The 26,645-nt window shown below is 40.9% G+C and overlaps 1 protein-coding gene across 3 annotated transcripts in view; it reads left to right on the top strand.

Annotated features, from left to right (window-relative positions):
• The first annotated feature begins 10,111 nt into the window (after window positions 1-10,111).
• ACSS3 (acyl-CoA synthetase short chain family member 3) overlaps window positions 10,112-26,645 on the top strand; it is a 167,430-nt gene continuing 150,896 nt past the window's right edge. For 2 of the 3 annotated variants that reach the window (XM_070507241.1, XM_070507240.1), the window contains exon 1: window positions 10,112-10,546. In XM_070507241.1, coding sequence (XP_070363342.1) covers window positions 10,239-10,546 — 308 coding nt within the window. In that variant the 5' untranslated portion in view covers window positions 10,112-10,238. The remainder of the gene's footprint in view (window positions 10,547-26,645) is intronic. The other variant, XM_070507239.1, reaches the window with a different exon arrangement.

The following is a 26,645-nucleotide window of genomic DNA, read 5'->3' as shown; positions in this document are numbered from 1 at the left end:
TAAAGGGCTTAGGAATATCTTTTTTTTTTTTTTTTTTTGAGGAAGATTAGCCCTGAGCTAACTGCTGCCAATCCTCCTCTTTTTGCTGAGGAAGACTGGCCCTGAGCTAACATCTGTTCCCAATATTCCTCTATTTTTGTATGTCAGCTACCTTCACAGCATGGCCACTGATGAGTGGCATAGGTCTGCCCCCAGGAACTGAACCTGGGCTGCCAAAGCAGAACAGGGAAAACTTAACCACCAGGCCAGTGGAGTTGGCCCTCACTTCTGTTTTTGAGACCCATCCAATGGCTCTCAACTGCATTTCAAGTAAAATCTAAACTCTGTTCCACAGTTTATAAGGTCCTTCATGATCGACTCTTCCTATCTCTCATACCGCATCTCTCAACCTTTGAAGGTGCCCTGACTTGTCTTGTTAATTTCCTAACTCCCATATATGCCGAACTTGCTCCAACCACAGAAGCCTTGAACTTGTTGGTCTCTCTGTCCCTCTACCTAAAGTTTTCTTCTCCTAGATATTCACAGGGCAATTCCTTCCTATAATTCAGGTCTTGGGTTAAATATCACCTCATAAGGGAAGTCACTCACTCATTCATCCTTTAGATGTTTTATTTCCATCATAGCCTACATCCTTATCTAAAATAATATTTATGTATTGTGTTATAATGTACTAGTTATTATTTTTTATATCTGCCCACTAGAATGTAAACATTATAAGTTCTAGCAAAAAGTGTCCGTCTTCTTGACCTCTGTCTCCATATATGCCTGACATGTAGTTGACATTCAATAGCTCTTTGCTAAAAAGGCTACCTGAATGGATGAGTATCCACTGAATGAGTCATATCTCCAAGCAGAGGATCAGAAAGTTGTGCAGCAGGAGAAGGTCCAGGAAGCCACTCAACATCTGGAAGTTTTGATGGAAGCCAGTTAGGGTACGTTCATGACTGGCAGGCTGGATCTTTCATGCATAGAAATTCAGGAAAATAGAGAAATCTGGAATCTAACACCAGAAGCAAAACTCCAAGCCCTACAAGGCTACTAAATTATTCCTAAATAGCATGGGTGCTTCAGTTAATAAGCTCCTCCTTAGGTTAATGCATTTGGATATTAGAATAGTAAGCTTCAGTTTTCATGGCTTCAGATTGTTGTTGCCCGTAACTTAGCCCATTTGGTACTTATAAAAACACCAAACAGGATAGTAACCTTTTATCCTATTATTGCGGATTCAGTTCAATAAATTCTATTGGCTGTAACATAGCATTTTTAGAATTCATATTAACTCTTTGAGTTCAACAGCTAAACATCATTAAATGCACTAAAGCAGGATTATTCTTTCTTGACTTATATAGCCTCTTAAACTCTTTAACACGAACATTTTCTGAAAGAGGAATGTATTAATCAGGCAATGCTCCCTAAAATTTACAGACATGATCTATGAAAATATAACTTTTGGTTATCCTTTGGCAAAGCTATAAAACGTTTATTTAAAAAAATATAAGATGTGAAGGCGAATTTACACTTCAGTAGGAAACAAACGGAACAAAGCAGAGTCTGGGTTGAAACAGAGCAGATGAGCTGTTCTCAAGCTTTTACGTTCTGCAGTTCTCTCTTAAGTGGCACCATCCTTGTACACACAGGCACACAAGCACAGACCGCATACCACTAATTTGGTCATTCATTCAGCTAACTTGTATTAAGAAGTGTTTGCTATGTGCAGGGACTGTGTAAGGTACGGGGACACTGAGATTAAACTAAGATTATAAAACACATTCCTGCAGGTGCTCATGGTCTCCGGGGGGAGAAGGGTTGGTAAAGGTAATTACAGCAGTGTAATAAGTGCTGTAACAAAGACATGAATAGGGCACAGAAAAGCAAGTGTTCATCTGCTTAATGTGATCAGGAAATGCATCCAGGAGACGAAGATATGTGTACTAAATCCTAAAGAGGGAGTGTGAAAGGTTACCAAGGTGAGGAAGGCACTGCTGCCAGGAGGAGGAATTGTGGCGATCAGAGGGAAGAGGATTTATGGCGAAGTGCAAGAAGCCGGGTGCAGATAGAGCCAGGTGTGTGCATGTGGGCAGAGGTGGTGTACACAAAGTGTAGAAGAGCTGGCTGGCCACGCTGTTGGCAATTTGATGAGGGGTGACAATTCTTTCTTGTACAAGACTTTAATATCCTTGGTCTTTGCCCATGCTGATAGCAATCACCAGTCAATATGACAAGCCAAAGTATCCTTGCTCTTGGTAGCCAGCTTCCAGGATGGCCCCCAATCATCCAAACTCTTGCTCTTCACACCCTTTTATAGTCTCCTCCCACATTGTACCAGAGTTTGTCTGTGTGACCAATAGCATAAAGCAGAAGTGATAAATTGCCCTTCCGAGATTGGATCATAAAAGTTTGTGAAGACCGTCTTGGTCTCTCTCTCTCCTTTCACACACACACACACACACACACTCAATCACTTATCTTGCTCTGAGGAAAGCCACCTTTCTGAACACCCCCATTAACTGAAGCCTCCTTCCAACAGCCATGTAAGTGAGCATAGGCCAGATTCTCCTGTCCATTCAGATGATGGTAGTTCTGACCAACAACATGACTGCCACTTCATTAGAGCCAGAACCACCCAGCTAAGCCATCCAATTCCTGATCCTTAGAAGCTCAGATGAGATAACAAACATTTGTTGTTCTAAGCTGCTAAGTAAGAGGATAATTCATCAGACAGCAGGAGATAAGAATACACTACTCACTTCCAATTGCCCACTAGCGGAGCAGTATAGACGCCAAGTAAAACCACAGGTCTATGCTAAGTGCTTGGACTTTTCACTATAGGCTGGGGGGCCATTAACAGATTTTGGGCAAGAGAGTGGTACAGTTGATTTATGATTTAGAATGATTAGTTTTGCCTTGAACACAGAGTTTTCCATTCTCTTCTCTTCTTCGGTCCTCTACTATTGCTTTTTCAACTACCTCTAAAATGAGTAAAAACCTATATGGTACTTGTTGACTTCCTCCTAAACAGACTGGGAGTTACCTGAGAACAGAGGCAAATTCTTAGTCATTTATAAATAATTCTTTGTGTTCCTGGAATCCTTTTGAGCATGGTGAAAAGCATTCAGTGAATACTTGCTGATTAATTGAGTGATATCTTAGAGGTAGGTGACCTGAAGAGAGGAGAGTTGGGTTAGCAGGCTATTATATTAACTCACTGGAGAAGTGATGAAGAAATGGACTTTGGAGACGTTAAAGAAGAGGAAATTAGTCATGTTACACACATATACACATGTAATTATGGTTAGTTTTGCAGATGTAATCATCTGGCAAAAAACCCAAACCTTTGTACTGCCTCCTGGTGTTGTCACAACTCTTAAGTAGAGATGCAAGGGGGAGACTCCAGTAGTTAGAATAGTCTGGCAGAGCCCAGGAAGATTACTTAAGTTTGTAGTTATAAAACAACAATACAAAAAATGACAAAAAAATAAAATTAAATAGCCAATAACAGTTTTCTTGCTCTTTCAAATGTGATAAGTTGGTTTATACTAGCCTGATACAAGTTTCAATGGGAATAAGCACAAATAATGTTATAGAGAAATAAACTCTATATTCACATAGAGTTATTAGTATATAGATATAAAAAACTTTATATTCACACTAAGGTATAGAAGTATCTGAATTGAACAAAAATGCAAGTACAAGCAAATAGCAAAGAGATGTCAATTAAAATCCTTTTTATACACAAAATATCTTCACTGGAAATTGTGAATACACTCTGGAGCTCTTGATAAAATTTACAAAAATCTCTTTTAAAACAAATATTCTAAGCAAGCTGTAAATATTTAGTTGTTCAACTCCGAAAACAGGTAGGAAGCCACCCCAGGTAAAATATAAAGGTATCACAAAAATCTTCTAAGTGTCTCATCATTCAGAATAACGGTTGGAAAAACATGTTCAAATACCCAACATGTATTCCATCCATTTTAGTTTTCTTATCTACAGTGCTTCCAATAAATAAATGAGACATCTGGTTTCACGATCTGCCTAAAGTCTTTTCTTTGTCCCTATATTTTCTTCAATTTTAAAACAGTACTTCTGTTGAAATCCTTGTGTTGTCTTGGAAACCCCAAAATTATTGCCCACTTCCTGGTTACGTAAGAGCAGCTCTTGTTTTGGCAAACCGGCTTTAAGTTTCATTTCCTAGTTTAATTTTGTATTCTCCCACCACAAACACATAAAAAATGGCAACCTAAAGTAATGTTAACTAATCAACTACATTTTATGAAAAGATTAGTACCGAAGATATCTCTTTTCTATTTCATCATTTATTCCCTGAGAGTAAGATCATTTCTTATATATTCAAAGTATTATTATAAATATTTGAGTATTACAGAGTGGTTTTAGTTTAGGAATATGAAACAGAAACAGGATAATTTCTTAGGAGTTATCTGGGCAGAAGAATTAAAATGATCTCTCAAGGATTTGGGGGATGTGATTAAAATATTAATGATTTTTATTTGATCTTCCACCACAACTGCATTGATGAGGTATTTTTTCCTCAATGGTAAATTGCTATGCAGAGAAAATCTGAAACAAAACAAGAACTTGAAATAAATGATTGAAAATATTTGCCTAGGCTGTTCCCAACTAGTTTTTTCCAAATAGCAGCAACTGAATACCTTTATTAAATAGAAATAATTTTTAAGGGTTTTTTTTTCAGAAATAAAAATAAGCCTGTTGGATGAATCCTCATGTCTTATTTGGTTGCTAGAATGAACTGGAGTTGTAGAGTGTCTTCCCATCTATCGGAAAGTTATTTGTTTTAAAACAACTCTTTCGTCCTTTTCACCTTACTTTTATTGCGATTACTATGTGGGCAAAAGGCAAAAATGTTCAAAATAGGAGGTTTGCGCTATATCACCTCAGAAGTTTTAAAAATATATAAATATATTTTTTTGTGTGCGAGGAAGATTGACCTTGAGCTAACATCTATGCCAATCTTCCTCTATTTTATGTGCGATGCTGCCAAAGCGTGGCTTGACGAGTGATGCTAGGTCTGTGCCTGGGGTCCGAACTTTGAACCATCGGCTGGCGAAACAGAGCGTGCAAACTTAACAACTATGTCACCAGGCCAGCCCCTAAAAATATTTTCTAAGCCATGAAAATCAGCATATCTTCCAGAAACCCTTTGCTAAATCAGAATAAATCTGCTCTGTTTCTGCAGGCTCAAATTTCAGCTCAGCACGCACCTCTGCAGAGATAAAGTCCTTTGTGTAGACTATCGCTTGCGTACTTGCCAAGTTTTCATAATGTCACAGAAATTAGATGTATAGGAACATTTTTGTTTGTGTCATTAGCAAAAATTTAGTATCTCTAATAGTTACCCAAAGTTAGACATCTTACTCAACAAATTTGTGTGAAAATATGAATTGTGTGGCCAGCAGAATACATGACCAGGGTAATCTACAATTATTTTAAAATCGTGTTCTCTCTAATCACTTTTACTCTCTCTGGTAAAAAAAGGTTAGCCTGTACTAGGGATGACCAATCCTAGGCAAAAAGTGTAAAGTCGATGGGGCTGGCCCTGTGGCCGAGTGGTTAAGTTCGCGCCCTCCTCTGCAGGCGGCCCAGTGTTTCGTCGGTTCGAATCCTGGGCGCGGACATGGAACTGCTCGTCAGACCACGCTGCTCAGCGTCCCACATGCCATAACTAGAGGAACCCACAACGAAGAATACACAAGTATGTACTGGGGGGCTTTGGGGACAAAAAGTAAAAAATAAAATCTTTAAAAAAAAAAGTGTAAAGTCGAGAAAATTAAGTTGTAGAATTCCTGTATCTTTTTTCTCTTTTAATTCTAATTCCACTCATCTCTCTTCCTATATTTCAGCATCTTTTCCTTAGGTCATTAAATATTCTGACTCCAGGTTCCTCCCAACCCCTCATTCTTTCTTGAGCAGCCTTTCTCTCTTTCTCATTCTCTGTACTCTTTCTCTGCACTCCTCTTCATCATTGTGCTTTCTTCATTTACTAGAAGCTTCTCTCAGTTAATCTGATCAATTAATCTTTGCCTAAGGTGTTTAAAATGTCATCTTGAATAGTATATTAATGATGCTGGGTCGGTGTGCCGAGGAGTCAAAAGAAAGATTTCTTAGACTCTTAAGATCTGGCAGTAGTGCTCTTTTATTTAGAGAATAGAATAGCAAGGGGACACGACCCATGGGCAGTCAGAGCTTCTGCTGCTGCCGGCATGGGGACAGGACCCATGGGTAGTCAGGCTGCTGCATGGGGACAGGGCCCACAGGCAGGAGGAGCCGCTACTGCTGCCGATTCTGCTGTCCCCGCTACTGCTGCCATGGGGACAGGACCCATGGGCAGGCAGAACTGGTGCGTGGGGACAGGACCCAGGGGCAGTCAGAGCTGCTGCTGCTGCTGCCCCGAGTTGAGGGTTAGGGCTAATTTTATAAGGCATGGGTATGTGAGTCATCTCTTTACAAGACAAAGGAAAGAACATGAAAAAAGTTAAAATGGTATCAGTGCAGGTGGGGTCTGGTCATTGGGTGATCCCATGACTTTTAGACAAGAATCAAATCGGATTAAGTAAAGGTCAGAAGCCACCACCCTAAATCAGTTACATGAAATTGCCAGACAGCAACCAACCTAAGTTCTTGCCTTCCCCATTAAGGGTTTCTAGGGACAAGGTCATCTCTTTTCTTCTTCCTGGTACAGAGAGGGAGGCACCTTTTACAGATAGAGATTTACCTTACAAATGTAAATGTGTCCCAACAAGGGCAAGTTCCATTCCCCAGAGCCTCCTTCCCTGTCCCAGTTTATCAAAAGCAATCAGCCCCAAACAATCCCGATGCCAAAGAGACATATCCTGGGGTGGCCAATTTCAGGTCCCTACAAGGTCATCCCCCCTTCCTTCACAAATGCAAATATCTCTCCAAGAGCAAGCAAATTCCAGTCCTCAGAGCCTACTTCTCATCTGCAGTTTTAAAAGTAACCAGCCTAAAATCCTCATCATTAATACATACCATTTATTGACATACAATGAAATAAATATAATGTATTAAAAAGCTGGAGTTTTAGAGGGCTTAAACACCGAAAGGGTTGTGATCACCCTGTTCCCAAAGCAGTTAAAAATATAATTTTATATTTTGAAGCAGTACAGAGTGTACATGCACACTTGAATTAAAATAATTTCTGTAAAAGTTTTCTGATTGTCAAAGTTTAAGTACGTTAATGACGCTAGAGGGCTTGGGGGTTGATTTTTGGAATGACTGTTCACAGGCTTGGCTGCTGTCCTATAGTAGCTCCGTTTGCTACTGCCCTGAAGCTAAGCAATCTGCAGCAGGCCTGCGAGGTAAGGACTGTCAGTCTCAGAACACAGATACCGAAAATTTGCAGTGCAGGAAAGTGAAAAACTTTTCCAAGTTTTCCCACCTAATAAGTGGCAGTACTAGGATTCAACCTGAGACTTGGTAGTTAATGATATTAAGCTTTTTATATGCTTAGTGACCAGTCAACAGGCTTTTACTGTCTTAATTTGAAGGCCAATGGTCTACCCTCAGGCCCTGGCCTGCCTTTGACACGATTTGGCCCCTCCCTATCTGGCTCCAGCAAAAGTTTCTAGTCCTACCGCCCATTTCTGCCCTAGTGGGACACTGTACTCCTTGCTTTTGCTGGACCGTGTCTTCACTCGTGCTCCTCCCTTGGCCTCACACGGAACTTAGCTTAACAGTCGATTTTGTACAATTATTTAAAACAAGACAACGGACTGTCGGGTCCAGAGAAAATGGTTTCACCTGGCCACGTGGGGGTCTAACTTCACCTCACACAATCTTTTAATTAATCTTTTTGTTTTTAAGCCTGTAACCTTCATTCTGAACCTTCAGAGGAACCCAGGGCCTCCAAATCCTGAGACATTCCAGGTTGCTGATGAGGATACCCATTTTCTCCTCAAAAAGCAGTTAAATTCAGTCCCCCCGCCCCCCCCCCCCTTTAAATTATAAACCATGAATCCATCTTCCTTCCATTCTCTCATCTGGTTTCTTCCTCTCTCCCGTTCTCTTTGTCCTTGTAGGTTTTTACCACCACCATCGCCGCCACCCCTCTTTGATTCTCTTTTGGTAGGGTTTTGAGAAGGAGAGGAATGGATGTGAGGATTCAATTTGTCAAATTTTATTGGAAGTCTAAAATATTTCTTTTTTTTAAACAGGAAGATAATCAGTCTGGTGTGAAAATCATGAACCTCAGAGTCAGACCCCCCACCTTATTCAAGTCATGGCACAGAGAGAAAATGATAGCATTTGTATAGAGCACTGGGGGAAGTGACAGCCCTGGGGCGGACTGTCCCTGAGCAAACCCACCTCCTTGAAGAGGCTGTGATCCCTATCACAGCAGACAGGTACTTCAAGGTGCACCGGCTGCCAAGCTCTGAGCATCAACAAGGGTTAAATCTTGACTGTTTTGCTTGGTAGCTGCAGGGCCTGGAGCAAGTTCGCCTAACTCTGAGCTCCCTTTTTAAACGTGAGGATTATAGCTCCCACTTCTTAGTACTCCTTTGAGAGTCACAGGAGCTAACATATCTGACAGTGTGAGCACAACAAGGTGTTCACACGGTAGGTGCCAATAACTCTGCTTCCTTCCTTCAGGTCTCCTCCAACAAACCACACCTCGCAGTGTAGGTGCTAACACTTGTTGAAGCAATGACTGAAGAGGACATCATTGCAATACAGTAGGGGATCATTTGGGGTCAGACGATCTCCTGTACCAGGGAGGAGCACTAAGCAACCGGGCAGAGGAAAGGAGGGGCCAGGAGGTTAAATGGCTTTTAACCTTCTGTGGATTCAAGGGGTGACAAGTGTCTTTTGAGACTGAAAATCATTTGATTTGAGGTTTTTGATAAAGTAGGCTGCAGGTTCAGGAAAAAGTCTAGCGTCTTGTTTCTCAGTTGAAAGGGAATAGCTGAGGTGGTTATTTAAAGAAATTTTCTGTTTTGCAGTAGATTTATCTGTGTCTTTAACCTTATCTCCACATTATTCTTTTCCTGCAGAATAATCTGTTTACTATCCTTCCTAGGGTCAAGGGCGTTCCACTACTTCTCACCTTGGACTTGGGAATACACGTATTTACATTCAAAACTGCAAGTATGGTCACACCAAAACCGAATGATTTTAGCACAATAATAAGGCAGAGGTTCACTCTGAGTTTCTGAGCTCTGCTCTGGTGTGAAATAGTGAAGGAGGTTGAAGAATGTTAAACCCAGATAGAAATTTATACCATCTTTCTCTTTTACTTTTCCTCAGCTTCGTCTTTTTCTCTTTTCCTTCATTTCATCTTTACTTAGCTCTTCCTTTTTGCTTTTTTGTTTTGTTTTATTTTGTTTTTGGCTCATCAGAAAAAGGGCCACAGAAACTCCAAAGAGGCACATTGGAAGGGAGGAAATACCCCACGTCAGTTCAGCTTTCTGCCTCTGGATCCTGCGGAGAGTTCAGCCAGCAGGTGACTCCCATCCCAGTTGGGATACCTTCCCCAGTGCCCTGTCAATCACCCCCACGAAGCACTTCTCAATTTGGCTGGCGCAACCTCCTTCCACGCCTCCTACCCTCTCAGCTGTCAGGAAATCCTGGAGCAATCCTTGCCCTGGAGCCGCTTGTGTTTCTAATAACCATTGAGCTGAGCTAAAAAACCAAATAAACAAAACGAACACTTCAGGGGCCCTGCCCCAAAGCCCAGGGTTGCTGGTGTCCGCCGTGGACCGGAGGCGATGCCGCCTCCTCCAGCTCGCTCTCTAAAGAGGAACCCGGGCCAGCTGCGCGCCACTTGCTTGTTTGAAAACGGGGAGCGAGTTGGGTCCTCGGCCCCATTCTGGGGGTGCTTGTGCATCGGAGGAGGGAGGACGTTCTGCAGTTTGAGGGCGCCTTTCCCAGGAAAGCCTCGCGGTGGGCAGTGCGCAGAGGGTTGGGTTTCTGGCAGCGGCGCGGCCACCCGACGGGAACACTGTGACCCCCATCCGCCCCCGGCCCCAACTCCAGCCTGTTGCTTCCCCGCCGCTCCAGGTCGGTTTTTCCCGGCGACTCTAGTGTGACTTCCAAACTCTTGGGCTGCTGGTTCACCTCGGAATTTGCCCACGCCTCCCGCCTGCTCCCCTCGGGCGGCAGAAAGTCGCGAGCGCCCCAGCTGTCGCCCAAGAAGTGAACCCGGGCCCGCGGGCAGTGCAGCGGCGGGGGGGCCAGCGGCGGCGATGAAGCCGTCGTGGCTGCAGTGTCGCAAAGTCACCGGCGCCGGGGGCCTCGGGGGGCCCCTGCCCGGCTCCTCTCCTGCCCGGGGACCCGCGCCGGCCCGCAGGGCTTTCATGGCCCCCGGCCCGCGGGGCGCGCTCGGGGGCCGGGGCTGCCGGGCGCTGTCCTCCGGCGGTGGCGACTACAGGAGCCACTTCGCGGCCTCGGTGACCGACCCCGAGAGGTTCTGGGGTAAAGCCGCCGAGCAGATCAGCTGGTACAAACCCTGGACCAAAACGCTGGAGAACAGACACCCGCCTTTCACCAGCTGGTGAGTGACTCATTCGCCAGCCCAGGTCCTTCTTAACTTTTCGGCACCAGGGCTCGACGTCCCCGGCACCGGGAGCCTGGCGTTCTGTAAGGAAAGGAGATCGAGGCTGGGGATGTGCTCACTCTTTCAATTTGTGTTTAATTTCAATTCCATAGCCAGCTCTCTTGCCTTCTCTTGAGGGATTCGGTTACCTCTTGTGAGCCCAGTTTCCTACAGACCAGAGATTTACCAGTCAGGCAGGCTCCGCTTGGCACAGGGGATGTTAAGCGCACTGAAAACAAAGGCCTTTCGCCAGGGCACTCACGGTCTAGTATGGGAGACAGCGATGTAAACAAATGCAAGCGGTGTAGGTGTAATAAACTAGGGAGGTGCATTACTTAGTATCTACACCCTGTGGAGAGGAAGAGGGTTGAGGACAGACTTCAGTAACATGTTACCTAAGTAGAGTTTGGAAGGATGGGTGTCTTCTCAAAGTCAAGAAGGACCTAATTATTAAAGACCGGGAGGTGGAAAACAGGTTGAAATTTGTTAGTGTGGTTGTGAAAAATTGTGTTGGCTGGAGAAGTGGGGGAGGGGGCTGCCGAGACCGGGGCTGGGTTGGGTGCCATGCCAAGTAGATTGGGTTATATCCATAGCCCTGTTGTGGATATGAAGCTGCACCATGGGGTACCCAGAAAGAGTGCACATGTAGGACAGGAGGTGCTAGGAATCATGGTAGGAATGACGTTTTTTCTCCTAGAGCTGCAATTATAAGTAGTTATAAACATCATTTTTATATTACAACAAACAGGGATACATTGTAGAATAAAGGCCAAACTTGGCAAAATATTAAGAGTGAGGCACTCAGTCTGGGAACTCAGAGTTGTGGCTGCTCTTTGGGCTGTGTGCCTAGCCCTTAAGAGTGTGGTTGCTCTCATCTGCCAGACATTAGGGAGAGAGATTTCCTGTAAAACTTGAGAAACACTGCAGTGGGATTTCCCATTCCCATTTCCAGGTTCCCAGCAGTGAGATGGGAGAATGACATGGTCAAGTTTGTATGTGACAAATGTCTCCTGGTTGAGAGCAGGGAACTTGGAATGGAGAAGGGCAAGTTGACCTGAGCCTGTTCCGTGTCCCCACCAGGGCCTGTCCTCTCCTGATTGTTTGGAATTGTTTACATGGTTTTCCCTTTAGAATGTAAGCACCTTTCTCCTTCTGATTCAATTTTTTCAATAGTGTTTGACTGACCCTCGTGTATGCTCCTGGCAGGGACCCAAGAAGTAGGTATACACCAGTGAGTACGATGTGGCCCTTGTTGTTTGGGAGTCATGATGATTAAGAGCATGGTCTCTGGAGCCAAAATACTGGATTTGATTCTGGCTGTCACAATTATTGGCTGTCTGTTCTCAGGCAAGTTACTTAATCTCTCTGTGATTCAGTTTTCTCATTTATAATTGTGGAAACAGTATGAGGATTAACTGAGTAAAGGATTAAGACCATGTCCTGAATCAAATAGACCCTATAAAAGTTAAAGGCAGAATAGCTATCTTTGCACTCTTACGCAACAATTGTTTTAGGAGCAGGAAACCCTCGTAGTGTTCCTCAGATCAAAACACAGAGGTTACTGCCTCTACTAAAAGTGTATTCTCAAAATTCTGTGTACATGTATCTTTCACGAAGTATCGTGCTGAAATTATTTATGTGACCTTTCTCCCGTAAAATTGTATGCAGAGAACTCAATTCAGAAGTCACTGGGATATTCCAGGTAAAAACCAGTGAGGGCCAGACATTGGCAGTGGCAGTGGCAATGGAAGGAAAAGGACGGATTTTTAGAGGGTTAGTTGGGATCTGCAAGGGCCCAGCGGAGTGCAGAGAGTTGGAGTCAAAGGGTCCATCAAATAGACATGTAAGACCTGGATATTTTCTAACTTGTTCTTTGTTCTAATCTCTAGTTGCTTGCCTACATTTTCTAAAATTGTGTGCATAAAATGTTATTTTATATGAGAATTTTTGCCAAAATGTCCTTGTATTTTAAAAAATTTATTACATTGGAGATTATTGACATTTGGTAATACCGTATCTGAATTCTTCATCTTTGAACTCTTGGAATTGCGTGGCCATACTTGTTTTATCAGCCCAAAAGATCAAAGAGAATAAGAGATAAGTCTTTGGGTCTGTATTTATTTCAGCAGGGTGATCCAATCTTACTAAGAAGTTTGGTCAGCAGAGCAGAGCTGGGAAGGAAGTAGAGCTGGGAGACCATACATCTAATCTTAAACTTTGTTCAATAATTCGTTTTTGGTTTAATCCATTATTGTGTTGGATACATTATTTGCGGATACTCCTCATTGGTTAACAATTTTCTACAAAGCTAAATTCAAGGGCAGGGTCAGTATCTTTTTGTGTGTGTGTGTTTACATCCCTAGGTCTAGGACAGAGCTGATAATAGGGGTTTAAAACATGATAGTCAAATAACAGGATACGTAGGTTTGCTGAGTTTTGCTTGTGTATGCCTTTGGGAAGTCGTCAGTGGGTACAGGCACAATTTGAGGTGAGGGAGCTTTGCTTATTTTCTTTGAAGCTGGGATCTATGGAAGGGAATTGTTGACAGCCAAGTCCTTAAGGAAAATGAGGAGGCGTCGCCACAGCTAATCTTCCCTCCTAGATGGAGCTGACATACATGCAGTCAAGATCTCTGATGCCCTTTGGCTTCCCAGAGGCAAGAGGGATTCTCCTGCTTCATTATAAGCTCGTCTGTTTGTTTTTCATGAAAGAAAACTCCCCTCCAAAATTACAGGTCTATCAGAAAGCCCAACATATAAATAGTAATGCGTATTCGCTTTCACAATGGCATAAACTACCCAACAGTAGATTCCATATGCAGAGGTATGAACATGGACTAGAAACCTTTAAGGGTGATCTACTGAAAGGACTTTCCATTATAGGAATGGCCCTGTAAATTTCATTTCTGGCACTGTAATCTCTGAGATCTTTGAAAAACAAATCCCAGTTGCATGTGGGTTCTTTAGGCAACCGCCTTTCCTCACAGTTTAGTGCTTAATTCACATTGTTGACACCTGGCTTTTGAAAGGGTAATGAAGTCTCTGTTACAGACCTCAGTGGAGAACTGCAATCAGAGGTGAAGCAATTAGAAATTGGAGTAATTTCTCTACTCCTGGAACAACAGAAGAAATGTTTGGGTTATTTTTTTCCTGTTGAATTAGACATCCTGCTGCCTATCCTGAAACTGAAATCTAGCCACCACTCTCTGAAGGATTAGGCAATTCACTTTTGTGTCACACATTGCCATTGACTTTTCCATCTGGGTCATCAGTTTATCCCTTTCTGTGGAAGCATTGCAATTCCGTTTTAGTTTATTTTCATGTAAACAACATTCATGATAAGGCTATCATTGAGAGTCTATCTATTTGATTTGAGAGTCCTACTATTTGATTTAGAATTTAATATGTATTAACAGTGACTGTTAGCTGAAAAGGAAGACTCCAACCAAATGCAGATTATAGAAAATGATTTCAGCTTGGTTAACACTTCTGTAAGGGAAATAGTGTAGGTTTTTCAACGTGCAAGATCTCAGTTACTTCTAGTTATGAGATAAAAGTTGTTTAATCCCTCCAAGTCTTAAAATGGCTCATAAAAGTTAGAGGCATCAACCATTCACTGACTGTGTGTATAGTACAGAGAAAATGGTGAAAGAGATAGTGAAGGAACTTATCACGTGGTAGAAGGGGAGACATGCATTCATTAAATAAATCATTACAAAACCATTTATTTAGAGTTACAGCAGATGCTAAGAAATACAGTGGTTAATGGGGGATTTAACATAGTCTTCTCTAGGAGGATCATGGAAGGAGTCTTCAGAAAATGATGTGTAAACTGAGATTACAATGAGTAGGGATTACGTCTGAGAAGTGGGGAGGAGCATTCCAGGCAAAGAAAATAGCATATGCAAAGGCCATGAGATATGAAGTAGCTTAGTAAATTCTAGAAAGTGAAAGACGGCTAATGAGGCTGAGGCTTAAGGAATGACAGGGCAACGATCAAGAAATGGCAGAAGAGAGCCATATCGTGCATGGTCTTGTGAGTCATATTAAGGATTTTAAAATTTTTTCCTGACACATAACACATGTCACATAATGGATGATCAAAAATGCATTTTCCACTCGTCTTTCTGCACTGGAACAAGATAAGTTTGAGTTCAACTTCAGCTTTAGCACTTACCTTGGGCAAGCCTTAATATCCTCATTTACAAAGGGAGAATAATGATAGTATCAATTTCTTAGGATTACATGGGGGGAGAGGGGACAGGAGCTTGTCAAATGTCTAGGACTGTTCCTGACACACAGTACTAGGTATTAGTGTCTTTGGAATATGGAAGCGATAGTCCTATAGGCTAATATAGTCCAGGAAGTTTTCAGAGAAACGGTAGCATTTGAATGGATCTTAAAGTAGGACTTAGGAGAAAACATTTTTGTGTGGGGATCACACGTGACAGGCATAGAGGTAAGAAAGAACCAAGTGTGCTTGGTATAGTAGATGAGTTGGCTCACAGTGTTTATTTTGAGTTAGTGATACTGGACTTCAGAAGATCATTTCAGGATGGTTTTAGAAGGCTGGAATAGCAAGCTAAGGCATTTGCGTTCATTCCTTAGGCTACAGGTCACAATCTGACTGTAAGCTGGCAGATAGGTTTTGTTTGACCCAGGTGCTGGGGTTTGTTTGTTTGTTTTCTTAAGTAGTTGTTGTATTTAAACATTGGAATTTCATTTAAAATATAAATTTCCTTTTAACATTTCATTTTTTGGGCTTCTCTTGAAGAAAAGCAGAATATCAGTCAGCATTCTTGCATGGCAACAGTTGGCTGGAACTGCGTAGCTGCCGTCCCAGGTTAAGTTAGACGTAGTGACTGCCTGGCAGTGGAGTTCAGGGAAGGAAAGAATTTATGGTGACTGCAAGAATTTGAATCAGGTATCCAAGTGGAGGAACTGATTGTGAAATTAAAGATGGTAGTTTGAAAACTGGGAGAGGGCTTAACGTAGAATTGTAGATTTGACTATATGTTGCAAAAAGGGGCAAGTTGAAGCCTGATGAATATTGAGTGGGGAGAGAGAGAGAGAAAGAAAGAGGAAGAGTAAAATACCAAGAACTGAACTTTGGAGACAAGTTAAAGTAAAAACTTGTGAGAATGGATGAGACTTGTTCAAAGAAGTAAGAGAAGGAAAGGCAGGATATTTTAGTGTTGGAGTATGAGGAAGAGAAGAGATAAAAATCGGGAAAGTCAATAGTGGTGAAGGGCTCTGGAGAGATTTGAGGCTATTGAGGATTGAAAGATAGCAGTTTTGGCTCAGAAATCCTCAGTGACTTATAATAACATGTCGTCAATGGAGAGATGAAGGCCACAGCCAGAATAGTGCCATACAGAGAGAACTGATGGTAGGCAAAAACATCCCCTAGAGGTATGTGATGGTGACAGGAAGGGGAGACAGGCTGATAGCCTTTGGAGGTACCTGGGTTATGTGAAGTTTCCTCACTGTCTTAGCTTTCCTCTCCTCCCCCTTTAGGAGACACTCACATTTGGAGGCAGAAGTGAAGAAATCTGTTAAATAGGAATGCAAGGAGTTTTGCTTATTTTGAAAGCTGTTCCTCATCGACAGGCCCCCATGTTTTTGCAAGTTTAACTTTGTGTGGTTTCTTATCTTTTTTTCTTTAGACACTAGAAGTTTATGAAAGAAACAGGATGGAAGAGTCTAAAAAGTGGAATAAAGAGCTGCTTAGCAGATGTGTATACTCTCCTTGTATAGCACAGAGATTCCATTTAGCTGGGTATCTAAACACTTGATTGTGAGTTTGACAGAGGAGGGAAGGAGACAGTTGAAAAGGGTTGAAAGAATTAACATTTGTTAATTTGTAAATTATCCTGGGGATATCAGGCATCGAGTCTGTAGGTCGTTCAGGGGGAAAAAAAGTTCTTTATCTCGTACTTGCATCTTTTCTGTGGGCTGGCATTGTTTCCAGGGAAAACAACCGAGGAAAATATCATGTGGATTTTATGCAAACAGAAAGTAATTTAATTCCCTTACTGAATTTTTGTTCTTTGGCAAACAATTGGTCTGCTGTATTAAACTGTTTGCGAAATTCAGCCTTAAAAAAAATGTGCTAAGATTTTCTGAAATTTCCTTCAGATTTATCAGATTTTATTAAAATTATATTTAATTGTGGTTTGAAGGTGAGGGTTTTATCTAAAGATGAAAAATTTGCCCCCTTTTGACAAACTGTAAATGAAATGAATTTATTCATAATATTGTGCACAGTACAGGTATGTTTAAAATTTAAATTATCATTTTTTATAAATACAAAAAATATTTTAAGAAGGTACAGGATCGGCATGAAAAATGTCCTGACAGAAATACAGTCCTTCAAAATCACCTCATCAAGAAAGACCAATTTCTAGAGATGGGCCTTATTTTATATGCTGAAGGTCAGCAGCCTGGTGCTGTGCTGTATCTAATTTTCTCAGGCTGTCATGCGGCTGAACCTTCAGGACAGAACAGAGTGAACTGCAGGAATGCTGCAATTACATAAGCAAGGGTGGATTGCTTGGCAAATGGCGCAATCAATGAACAATGGAAATTCAGTCAGCTGTGACTGATCAACTACCAGGTGTGGGGAAAATCTAAACTCTTAGCACTTCCTGGAAGCTGGCTCACTTTTCTTTTCTTCATGCCATATATTATGAGTTGAGGAAAAAAATTTAATGATTGAAGTTATTTGCTGCTTCTTCATCTTCTTTTTTTTTCTTAAAAAAAAAAAGAATTTCCACTGTCATAAGAAACAAGCAGCAACTCCGTGAGGGAGATCATTGCTTTGCACTGTGACATTTGCAGGAGAAGTGTGTGGGAGGATGATCAATCTTCGTGATAATATATCTGAGTGTAATAACCTCTTTACATTTAGGAAGCACATCTGAATGTGGAATGCAAATCCTTTATCTAAACTATGTGGATAGAAAACTTATTATGAAAGATAATGATTATATTTGCTTTTGCTGATGTCATGACCAAATGAGGTAAGGGACAGTGCATAGAAGGAGAGGTACTTTTCTTATAATATCTGGGAAAATTGAAGTTTAGGAATTTCAAATTTGAAAGTATCCACTTCAAAGTCTTAGAATATCCAAAAAAAAGAAGCTCTTTCAAATACTAAGTTAGAGGAGGGTAGATTTTAATGTATGACTTTTAGGTAAATAGTGAATTTTACTGGTTTAAAATATGAATTGCTCTGAGTGGGAGAAAAGCAAGTAAAGTCTGTAGGTCTCTGACTTATGAGCTAACTCTGGATAATAGGAAGACCTTCTTATGTTTCGGTGTTAGAGTAACAGCATTTCCCAAGTATAACCCTTCACGATGTCTCTCTTAAGTGGATACATCAGTTAAGTAAAAGAAATTTGGGAAGATTAAGAAAAATGAAAGAATGCTCAGTATCTACTATAGCTATGACCAATACAGATATTTGTAAAAAAAAATTTAGCATGATAGAATGGTAAAAAAAAATTGGTAGCTGAAGGGACGTAAAATCAGTATTGTTGACTGTTTGCTGAGTTACTGTGAGCTGACGCATTGGAACTTAGAAAAGTCTACTTTCCCACTAATCTCACTTTGCTTTCTCTCCACACTTTTTATTATTTTCATAGAGTTCATTGATTCTCCATTGAGAGTGAAGTGCTTTTCTAAACCACGGATGCCCGGACGCTGCTTCCTCCCAGCTCTCCTCTCTTAATCTGGCCTGAATGAAGTTTGCTAGTGTTACCAGTGGGAAGTTGTCAGATACCCTATTTTGGCGGGTAGGAGAAAAGAAAGTTGAGGATCATTAATAGTGGAGAAAAGAAACTGATTTCTGGGTTAAAATTTTGGTTCCACTCTTTGAACAGTATCTTGCCCCAAATAATTATAAAATGGAGAAATTACAAAATGCGGACTCTGATGGCTGTTATTGTTCAGAGGTATCTGTTCTCCTCTACTCCAGAGCACACAGGAGAATTGGATTTCCCCACCCAGGCGTGGTTGTGAGATTAGCCTTGGCTCATTCAAGAAGAGAAGTAAGGTGTGTCACCTCAGGGAGAAGCATTTAATTGTTAGTGCTTCAATCCTTAGGCCTCTCTGGTCTGTCACAGCCATTGTGGAAGCACAGGTAGGACAGAAGTAGTCCGGATTGTTGAGCAAAAATGCATAGATGACAATGCTGTGGGGAGGTCCCCTTGAACCCACAGTGAAGTTGCATGACTGAGAAGTAAACATTTATTTTTGCAAGATACTGAGAGTTTGTGATAGGTGTTGTAATCTAGCCTATCCTTATTGATTGAGAGGGAAAGAATAATAGCTTTATAGGATTATTGGAATGATTAAGTAGGCTAATGTACATACGTAGCGTCCAGTATATAGTAAAATAGCTAAGCTTTGTTGTTTCCATGCTGTGAGCCAGGTACCATACTAAGTGCTTTAATTCATTTAATATTTATAACAACCCTGTGAGGTCAGGTCAATATTTATTTCCATTTAATGGGTGAGGAAATAGAGATACAGAGAGTTTAAGAAACTTGCTTAAACTTATAAAACTACTAAGTAGCAGATCTAGGATTTGAGTCTGAATTTAGCATCTGTACTCCATCTAAATATGATGGTGATGTGGGCTCAGCGAGTTGAGGAGTTGAAAGAAAGATTTCTTGGAATCTCAACGTTGGGTAGTAGTGTTTCTTTATTCAGAGAATAGCATGGAGACAGGACCCATGGGCAGTGAAGAGCTGCAAGTATGGGCACAGGACCCATGGGCATGGAAGAGCAGCAAGTATGGCCACAGGACCCATGGGCATGGAAGAGCAGCAAGCATGGGGACAGGACCCATAGGCAGTGAAGAGCTGTAATGAGTTGGGGGTAGGGCTAAATTTATAAGGTATAGGTATGTGAGTTATTTCTTTACAAGACAAAGGAAAGATCATGTAAAAAAAATCATTAAAATGGTATCAGTTCAGGTGGGGTCTGTTTATCGGGTGGTCGTATAGCTTTGGATACGAATCAGGTCAAATCAGGTCAGGACGTCCTATGCTTCCCGGAGGATGATATAGATCGGTATGTAGGGCAGGATGCCTTGGACTTCTCGCCCTGGGGCAGCCTTGATCCTCATTATAAAATTCCTCCTGACCTGGCCCTGAAATCTTTTGGGAATATGGACGACGGTCAATCTTCTGCAACTACTTCCAGCTGTACAAGGTTGTAGAGCTGTCCCTAAATGGGGCCATCGGGGTGCAGACAGGAAGTTCAGTGGACCGGAAGGTTGGGCCTGCAGAGTCCAAAGCAGACAAGGTATACAGATCCTCTGGAGACGAAAGAATAATTTGACAAGAAGTGGTCCAGGAGGTGAAACTTTGTTAACATATGGAAGACAAATAACGATATAGACTACAAATTATAATAAGAAATACAAGCAATGTGATTAACCCAATGAATAAGTAGTCCAGAGACCTGGACCTGACCAGGAGTCCAACCAATCATTTAGGGATAGGGTAGGGTGACTCATATCAGTTAGGAGGCCAGACATATTTTGATGGCAGTCAGGAATATAGACACAACATTTAGTTTTTATAATGGCACAAGTGAGCCCCTCTGCTACCATCAAGACACCCAGCGCCATTCAGTTCTGGAGGACCGGCTTACACATTGGAGTTACTTCTACATTGAGCAGTGAAAGGCTATGTTGTGTATCATTTAATGCCTTCATGGTAAATTTGTTTAGGTCTCCCATGTGCCAGATGACAATTTCGATTCCTAATTGGGGAAGGAAAATTGGGGCAAGGTGATCATATCAGTGGAAGACAGAATGGGTCCAGCATTGTTATAGATTGGGTAGGTTAGCAGGAGGAGAAACAGTAAATTTAATTCTACCTTGCATCCAGATGAAGCCTAGGGTGCATCATCTGATCCATGCAGGCAGCAGCCAGGGCCATAAGTTGGAGCCACATAACCACCAAATGCCTTTAGGGGCTAGCCAGCATATGCTGGGCTGTCTATCCCAGTCAGTCCCAAACGAATCAGTATTTTTTAAGACTATGATATGAGAACACATATAAGGGGGAATTTGTCACATAGGTTGGGTGCTATTAGGCCACTTATTACGTGCGATTGGTTTGTTCCTGACATAGAGTGGCCTTTTGACTGAGTTGACCACTAGTAGGAGTAAGCCAAATATATTCATCCCAAATTTGATATAGTCCATCCTGTGTGTATTGATAGATTGAGGACTTTACCTTTGCAACTTGTTGTTTATGATGAACCTATGACAAGGCAAATTTAGTTAGCATTTGTGCAGTAGAATTCAAGGAAAAGGTCTGACTGTGGCAAGGGAGCTCCCAGGTATCAGAGACGGATAACCACAAGGAGACATTATGATTAGTAATAGATGAATCTTGTAGAAGAGAAGAGCTAGAATCTAATATCCATGAATGTGTACCATAGCTTCTACTGAAACATAATTTTTCTCTCTAAAATCACCCTCGTTTTTACAAAAGATAGCCAAGTTAAGATGAACTGCTTTTCAGAATAAGTGTAGTTTCAATAAAACATCATCCAATTATTTACATAAGTTCAGCAAGAATAGCAATTGATCATATAGGCTCTTTTAAATCGGCTTTGCTGGAATTTTTTTATGAGGAATTGCAGATTGAACTTTAAAGGCTTCTCAAGGCCAGAAAACCCAAGCCAAGGACTTGCCGTCAGATTTTGCCTGCAATACCTACAGATTTGGGTGGATTCCTCTCTTTTCGAGGTACCCCCAAATATTTTGAGGTTCCTTGCACCTGCCAGGTAAGTGACCTTCCTTGCTTACCCATAAGGTTGCTAGGAAATGATGTACCAGGCCAATATTTCCAAGTGGCTTTATTCCAGAAAGTCAAGCTTTACTCCTCAGAAGCTGTCTTGTCATCTGAGCCTATGTATTTCTCTCAAATATGACATTCCAGTCAAAGCCTTGGTAATATAACCAATGTTTCCAAATGTGTCCTGTTAGAAGGAGAACAGATTCTTATTGGACTTATACAAATTACTATATTGCTGTAGTAAATAACCATACTCACCTGCTCACTAAGTTTCCAAATTCTGGAGGGACCAGGTAAGGAGAAAAAGATAAATGTTTCAGTTTTGCTCACAAAGGTATAATTTTACCAAATTGCTATATGTCATAGTTAGCATAAAAGAAAAGAGAAAAGGATTTCCCTAAATCTGAGAAAACAAAGCAAAACATCCAAAAATCAACAATATTTCAAACAAAAGTCATAAAAAATTATAATCATCCTCATCAGTTCACACACTTCTGTATAATCTATTCTTGATCTTAATCTTCTGTTAGCAGATTTATGAGGTCATCAGTTTCTCTGTTAAAGTTCTGTAATTTCTTACCCCATTCAGTTTTATCATCTGAAAGTTTATCAGAAACCTATACTCTAGAATCCTGTGTCAGAATTCTTTCCGTGAATTTCTCTGAAGAAGAAACATATTTGCAAAAGCAAAAAGCATCAGGGTAAAAGAGCAACTATCTGCAAATGACGAAAGACTCAAAAGGGCAGTTGACAAAGAAACTTGGTTACTTTTGTGACATCAAGATAATAGCTAGAATTATGGCTGACAATCAGGACAGATCAGAATTTTAGGAATGTTGTATAATTTCAAAACATATCAATAGCATCCACCCACATAATACCACCTGAGAAAGTTTATCATCATTTATTTGACAATGCTTCCCATGTAATTTAACAGACAAAATAATCCTAATTAGTTTGGTATTTTCCTCCTAATAGGAAGAGAGAGAAAATTTCTTTGAAAAGTCTCAGGGGCCCTCTGAAAATCCTCATGGAAATTTTCTTCCTTCTACTAGGTTGAAAGAAAGCCTTTATTCAGGATTTGAATATTTCGTTTTGAAGGAGAAGCTTGTCAAAAATTTCAAAAGGTTTTAAAACATTTGTTCAAATAGGAAACAATGCTCACTGCAAAACGATGCTCAGGTTATCTATTCAAAGTGACAACCAGAAACTGTCAAGAGCAATTATAACAGTCAGATCTTAGTAGAGAGACCTCAGCCCTTCTGAACATAAAAAATTATTTTAACAAAACATAGATTTTCTGTCTTTCAGGTAGACTTTACTCAAAGAAAAACCTTTTATATCCTCTTTATCAGGAGCAGACCAAAAGTTCAAGAAAATTACCTTTTGAGAGAAAACCAAATTTTAATTTTTGCACCAGCTTATTTTTAACATTAAAACTCATTTGCTTAATTTGATTTACTTTAATCTCAGCCAACTTGACCAGGCATAAAACTTCTTTCAGAATTTCTCCTTCACAAACCTTTTGCAACCTTCGTTTTACCTTCAGAATTTGTCCCATGCATTCTTTCTTCCCTTGTAGTACTTTAGGACAAATTTATCTTCCTTAACCAAATAAACAAATATTTCCGTTCTTTATACCTTCTTTACTGAGAACATACATTTTAATTTCCTTGTATACAAAGATGTTTTCCTTATTAATTTTAATTTTAGTAGCTTTAATTACTAATTTATATTAATTAGAATTTTCATCTCTTACCCTTAGTGAAGACTAAAAACACAAGCAATTATGAACTGTCTTTTACATTAGCATTCTAAACACTTTTGATAATTTCCAGAAACATCTTACTTCATAGTAGTAAAACACAGGCATGTTTACTAGTAGACCCAAACATCCTTTAGCCTCTGCAATAAGAAGCCAAAATTAAATGACTTAGACATGTTCAGCAATGATGTTTCAGTGTTCCATGCTATCCAAAAATGACCCAGATACTTAACAGATTTTTATCACTTAACTTAACTTGACAAAACTCTAAAGTTTTAAGTGGTCAAAAAGAATTTGGAAGCTGTTTTTTTCCAAGTATACAGACCATCACACATAATTATTGTACCCAAAAACCCTTACCCATTTTAATCTATTTAAATCATTTGTTTCTAACAATTATAGTCAGATTACCCATGAAAACTCCATGAGACATTAGACAAAATTAGCTATCACTTAAAGCTATTATTTGCTGATGACTTTGTAACAGACAACATGAATTTATTTGACTAGTAAACCCAGGCTGCACGTCTGCATCATATTCCAAATACTGACAGTTATGACGACATGCCTATTTCAATCAAGACAATAATCTTAAACAAGCTTTTGTTTACCAACGATTAATTGATCTCATGCTAACTTGAAAGACATTGGGTTAATTTCTATTACATTTAGAACTTATGTAAGTGCTTACTTTAAGCCACTTAAACAGAGCTCTTAATTTTGGCCATACCATTTGGAGGTAAAATATCACTCATATGTAACATACATATAGACACACATACACAGAGGCTCCACAGCTATTGTTTTAAGATTACTGAGAAAATCAGGTACAGTCATACAAAGCTCACCGGTTATGAATCCAAATTTTGTTTTGAGCCTTTTTACTAATATTTGTGGAGAAGACACTCAAGATGCTAGATTTTTGGCCAGGACTCTCCTATGGCCGTCTTTTGACCTTTTCCCTTTTTCTTTTTTCAGTCCTAGGAATTAACTACATCACAAAGGCACAGAGAAACCCCTCAAGTTTTCTCCAAGATGGAGTTTCTGGGGCATAATCCATCCAATTGAAAGCGTTTCCAATTAATTAAATTCACCCGATGGGTGAGTTTCCAGGGATGCTTGAGGCATTCCCCATGGCTGTAAAGCCAGGGTCTGACTGACAGCAGCTGGAGAAAGGGTGCAGAGCCCGATTGCAGGTGTCAACATAGTTATAAGTCCCACTCAGCCCAGGCACTTAGTCCCTGAGCCAGCACAAGGTGAGTCAGGGAAGCAGGAGTCAAAGGCCTGGAGGCTGGGGGCTGGGGCTCCCAGTGCCAGGGTTGAGAGTTAAGTCCCTGGCAAGAGGATTTCAAGTTTTTGATTTTACAGAAGGTCCCGGTTCTGCTCAGGTCCAGCCTGAACTTAACCTTGACTTGTTGACAACAGAGGATGTGATGAATGAATCAGACAGAGAAAGGAAAAGAGGAGATCTGGCCTTGCCCTCATGGCTTCTTCGTGACGCTTATCAAGGATTGCACAACAGTTCCCGTGCTGGGGCACACCACCCCAGCAGGACAGTTCACAGAGTAAATCACAGGTCGCCTATCCTCATAACCAACTCAGTAGGTCCCTAAAATACTCAATGAGTCAACGATCAAGAGAGGGCACCCCACTTGGGGTTGCTGGGGTGATCAGGCCTGGAAACCAGAGGCGGGGCTCCAAGGGGTGGAGCCTTTGACTCTTTAAAGATTTCTTCTTTGTTTCTCAGTTGCAAAGCTCAAAAGGAGCCCCAAATGGCCACTGTAATTCTAAGAGAGATGAAAGAATAGGGTGCATTACTTTGAAATCCCCCTGAACCTAGGGCAACATCCTACCCATTGTTCCTCCTGTGGGGTTCGTATAGCAATGGGTGATGGGGGCGTCCCTCTGCATCGCATCCCTTGTATATCTTCCCTATTATGCCTGGCAGTAATAGGTGCCTGGTGAATGGTCTCAGAGGTAAAAGAATAGAGAAAAACAGTGAAGAATTTTCTGCTGTCTGGGGGACATTCTACAAATTACATCCTGGAGCCGTTGTCCCAAGAAGGAGTTCCCATACTCAGCCAAAGTTTAGAGTTTGGTACTTTCCTTGAACCGGAGTTCCTGATTTGGAGTTTCCCGTGGTTTGGAATGTGGTCAGGAGCCATAGAGAGGGATACCCATCCGGCCTTAGGAAAAGAAACCTGCCATGGGAGTCTTGGAGATTGGCGACCATCCTAATGACTTAAGTAGTCAACCTGTGCCTATGTAAAATTTATATATTAGGCACAGGATTAGGAAGGAATGGATTAATTCATTCTACATCACCCTCAGGCTTAAGGTACTGATTCTCTTCAGGTTGAATGCCATGATTTGCCCCATAGAGTAGCTATGGGTGGCCAACTTGGATTCATACAGTTGTCTGAGAAGCTTCCCAATGGAGAAGTGAATTTAGATCCATCCTTGAAAAAGAGGAAGGCACGAGGAAGAAAAGTGCACTTACCGGAACATAAGCTCACAAGTCTGCGAAGCAAGATCCCTGTATGGGCCACCAGAAGAAACGATGTGGGCTCAGCGAGCTGAGGAGTGGAAAGAAAGATTTCTTGGACTCTCAAGGTCTGGTAGTAATGCTCTTTTATTCAGAGAATAGCATAGGGACAGGACCCATGGGCAGTGAAGAACTGCAATGGGTTGAGGGTAGGACTAAATTTATAAAGCATAGGTATGTGAGTTACTTCTTTACAAGACAAAGGAAAGATCATGTAAAAAAAGTCATTAAAAGTGGTATCAGTGCAGGTGGGGTCTGGTTATCGGGTGGTCCTATAACTTTGGAAACGAATCAGGTCGGATCAGGTCAGGGCGTCCTATGCTTCCGGAGGATGATATAGATCGGTATGTAGGGCAGGATGCCTTAGGCTTCTTTCCCTGGGGCAGCCTTGATCCTCATCAATGGTATATTGTTTTTATAATAATAGTCTCAGTTAATTTTAGTTTTTCTTTCTTTTTTGTCCTTTCTCCACTGAAAGCACTAAAAGTAATTTAGAAAGTTGGATCTATATCTCAGAAACATTTGGAAAATATCCATATTAGATATGAAATAATAGATTGATGCTCTTTGAAAAAATAAATTGTATTTTATATAAAAATTGTTTAACGTGTGCAACAGTCCCAAAGGTATGGGAAGGAAGGGTTTATGTTAATCGTTACCTGCTTTAGAAATGTTTCCTGGACAGTAGAAAGCAACATTAATCTCTTTTCTTAAAAAATGCTCTGTTGATTTTTTGGCTTAAGGAAAATCTATAATGACCACATTATTCATTGCTTGCAGCATGCTTTAATATTATTTTTATGAGAACATGGTGATAAATAGCCTAATTAATTCATCTAATTATGAATGTTTGAAAATTTTTCTTTTCTCCAACCTCTCGGTAAAAGAAAATACTAGAACTTGTATGTTTGTAATTAGGGAAGTTGGT

This window comes from Equus asinus, chromosome 4 (genome assembly GCF_041296235.1).
Source record: "Equus asinus isolate D_3611 breed Donkey chromosome 4, EquAss-T2T_v2, whole genome shotgun sequence".
Taxonomy (NCBI): Eukaryota; Metazoa; Chordata; class Mammalia; order Perissodactyla; family Equidae; genus Equus; species Equus asinus.
This window is presented reverse-complemented; position numbering and strand designations above follow the sequence as displayed.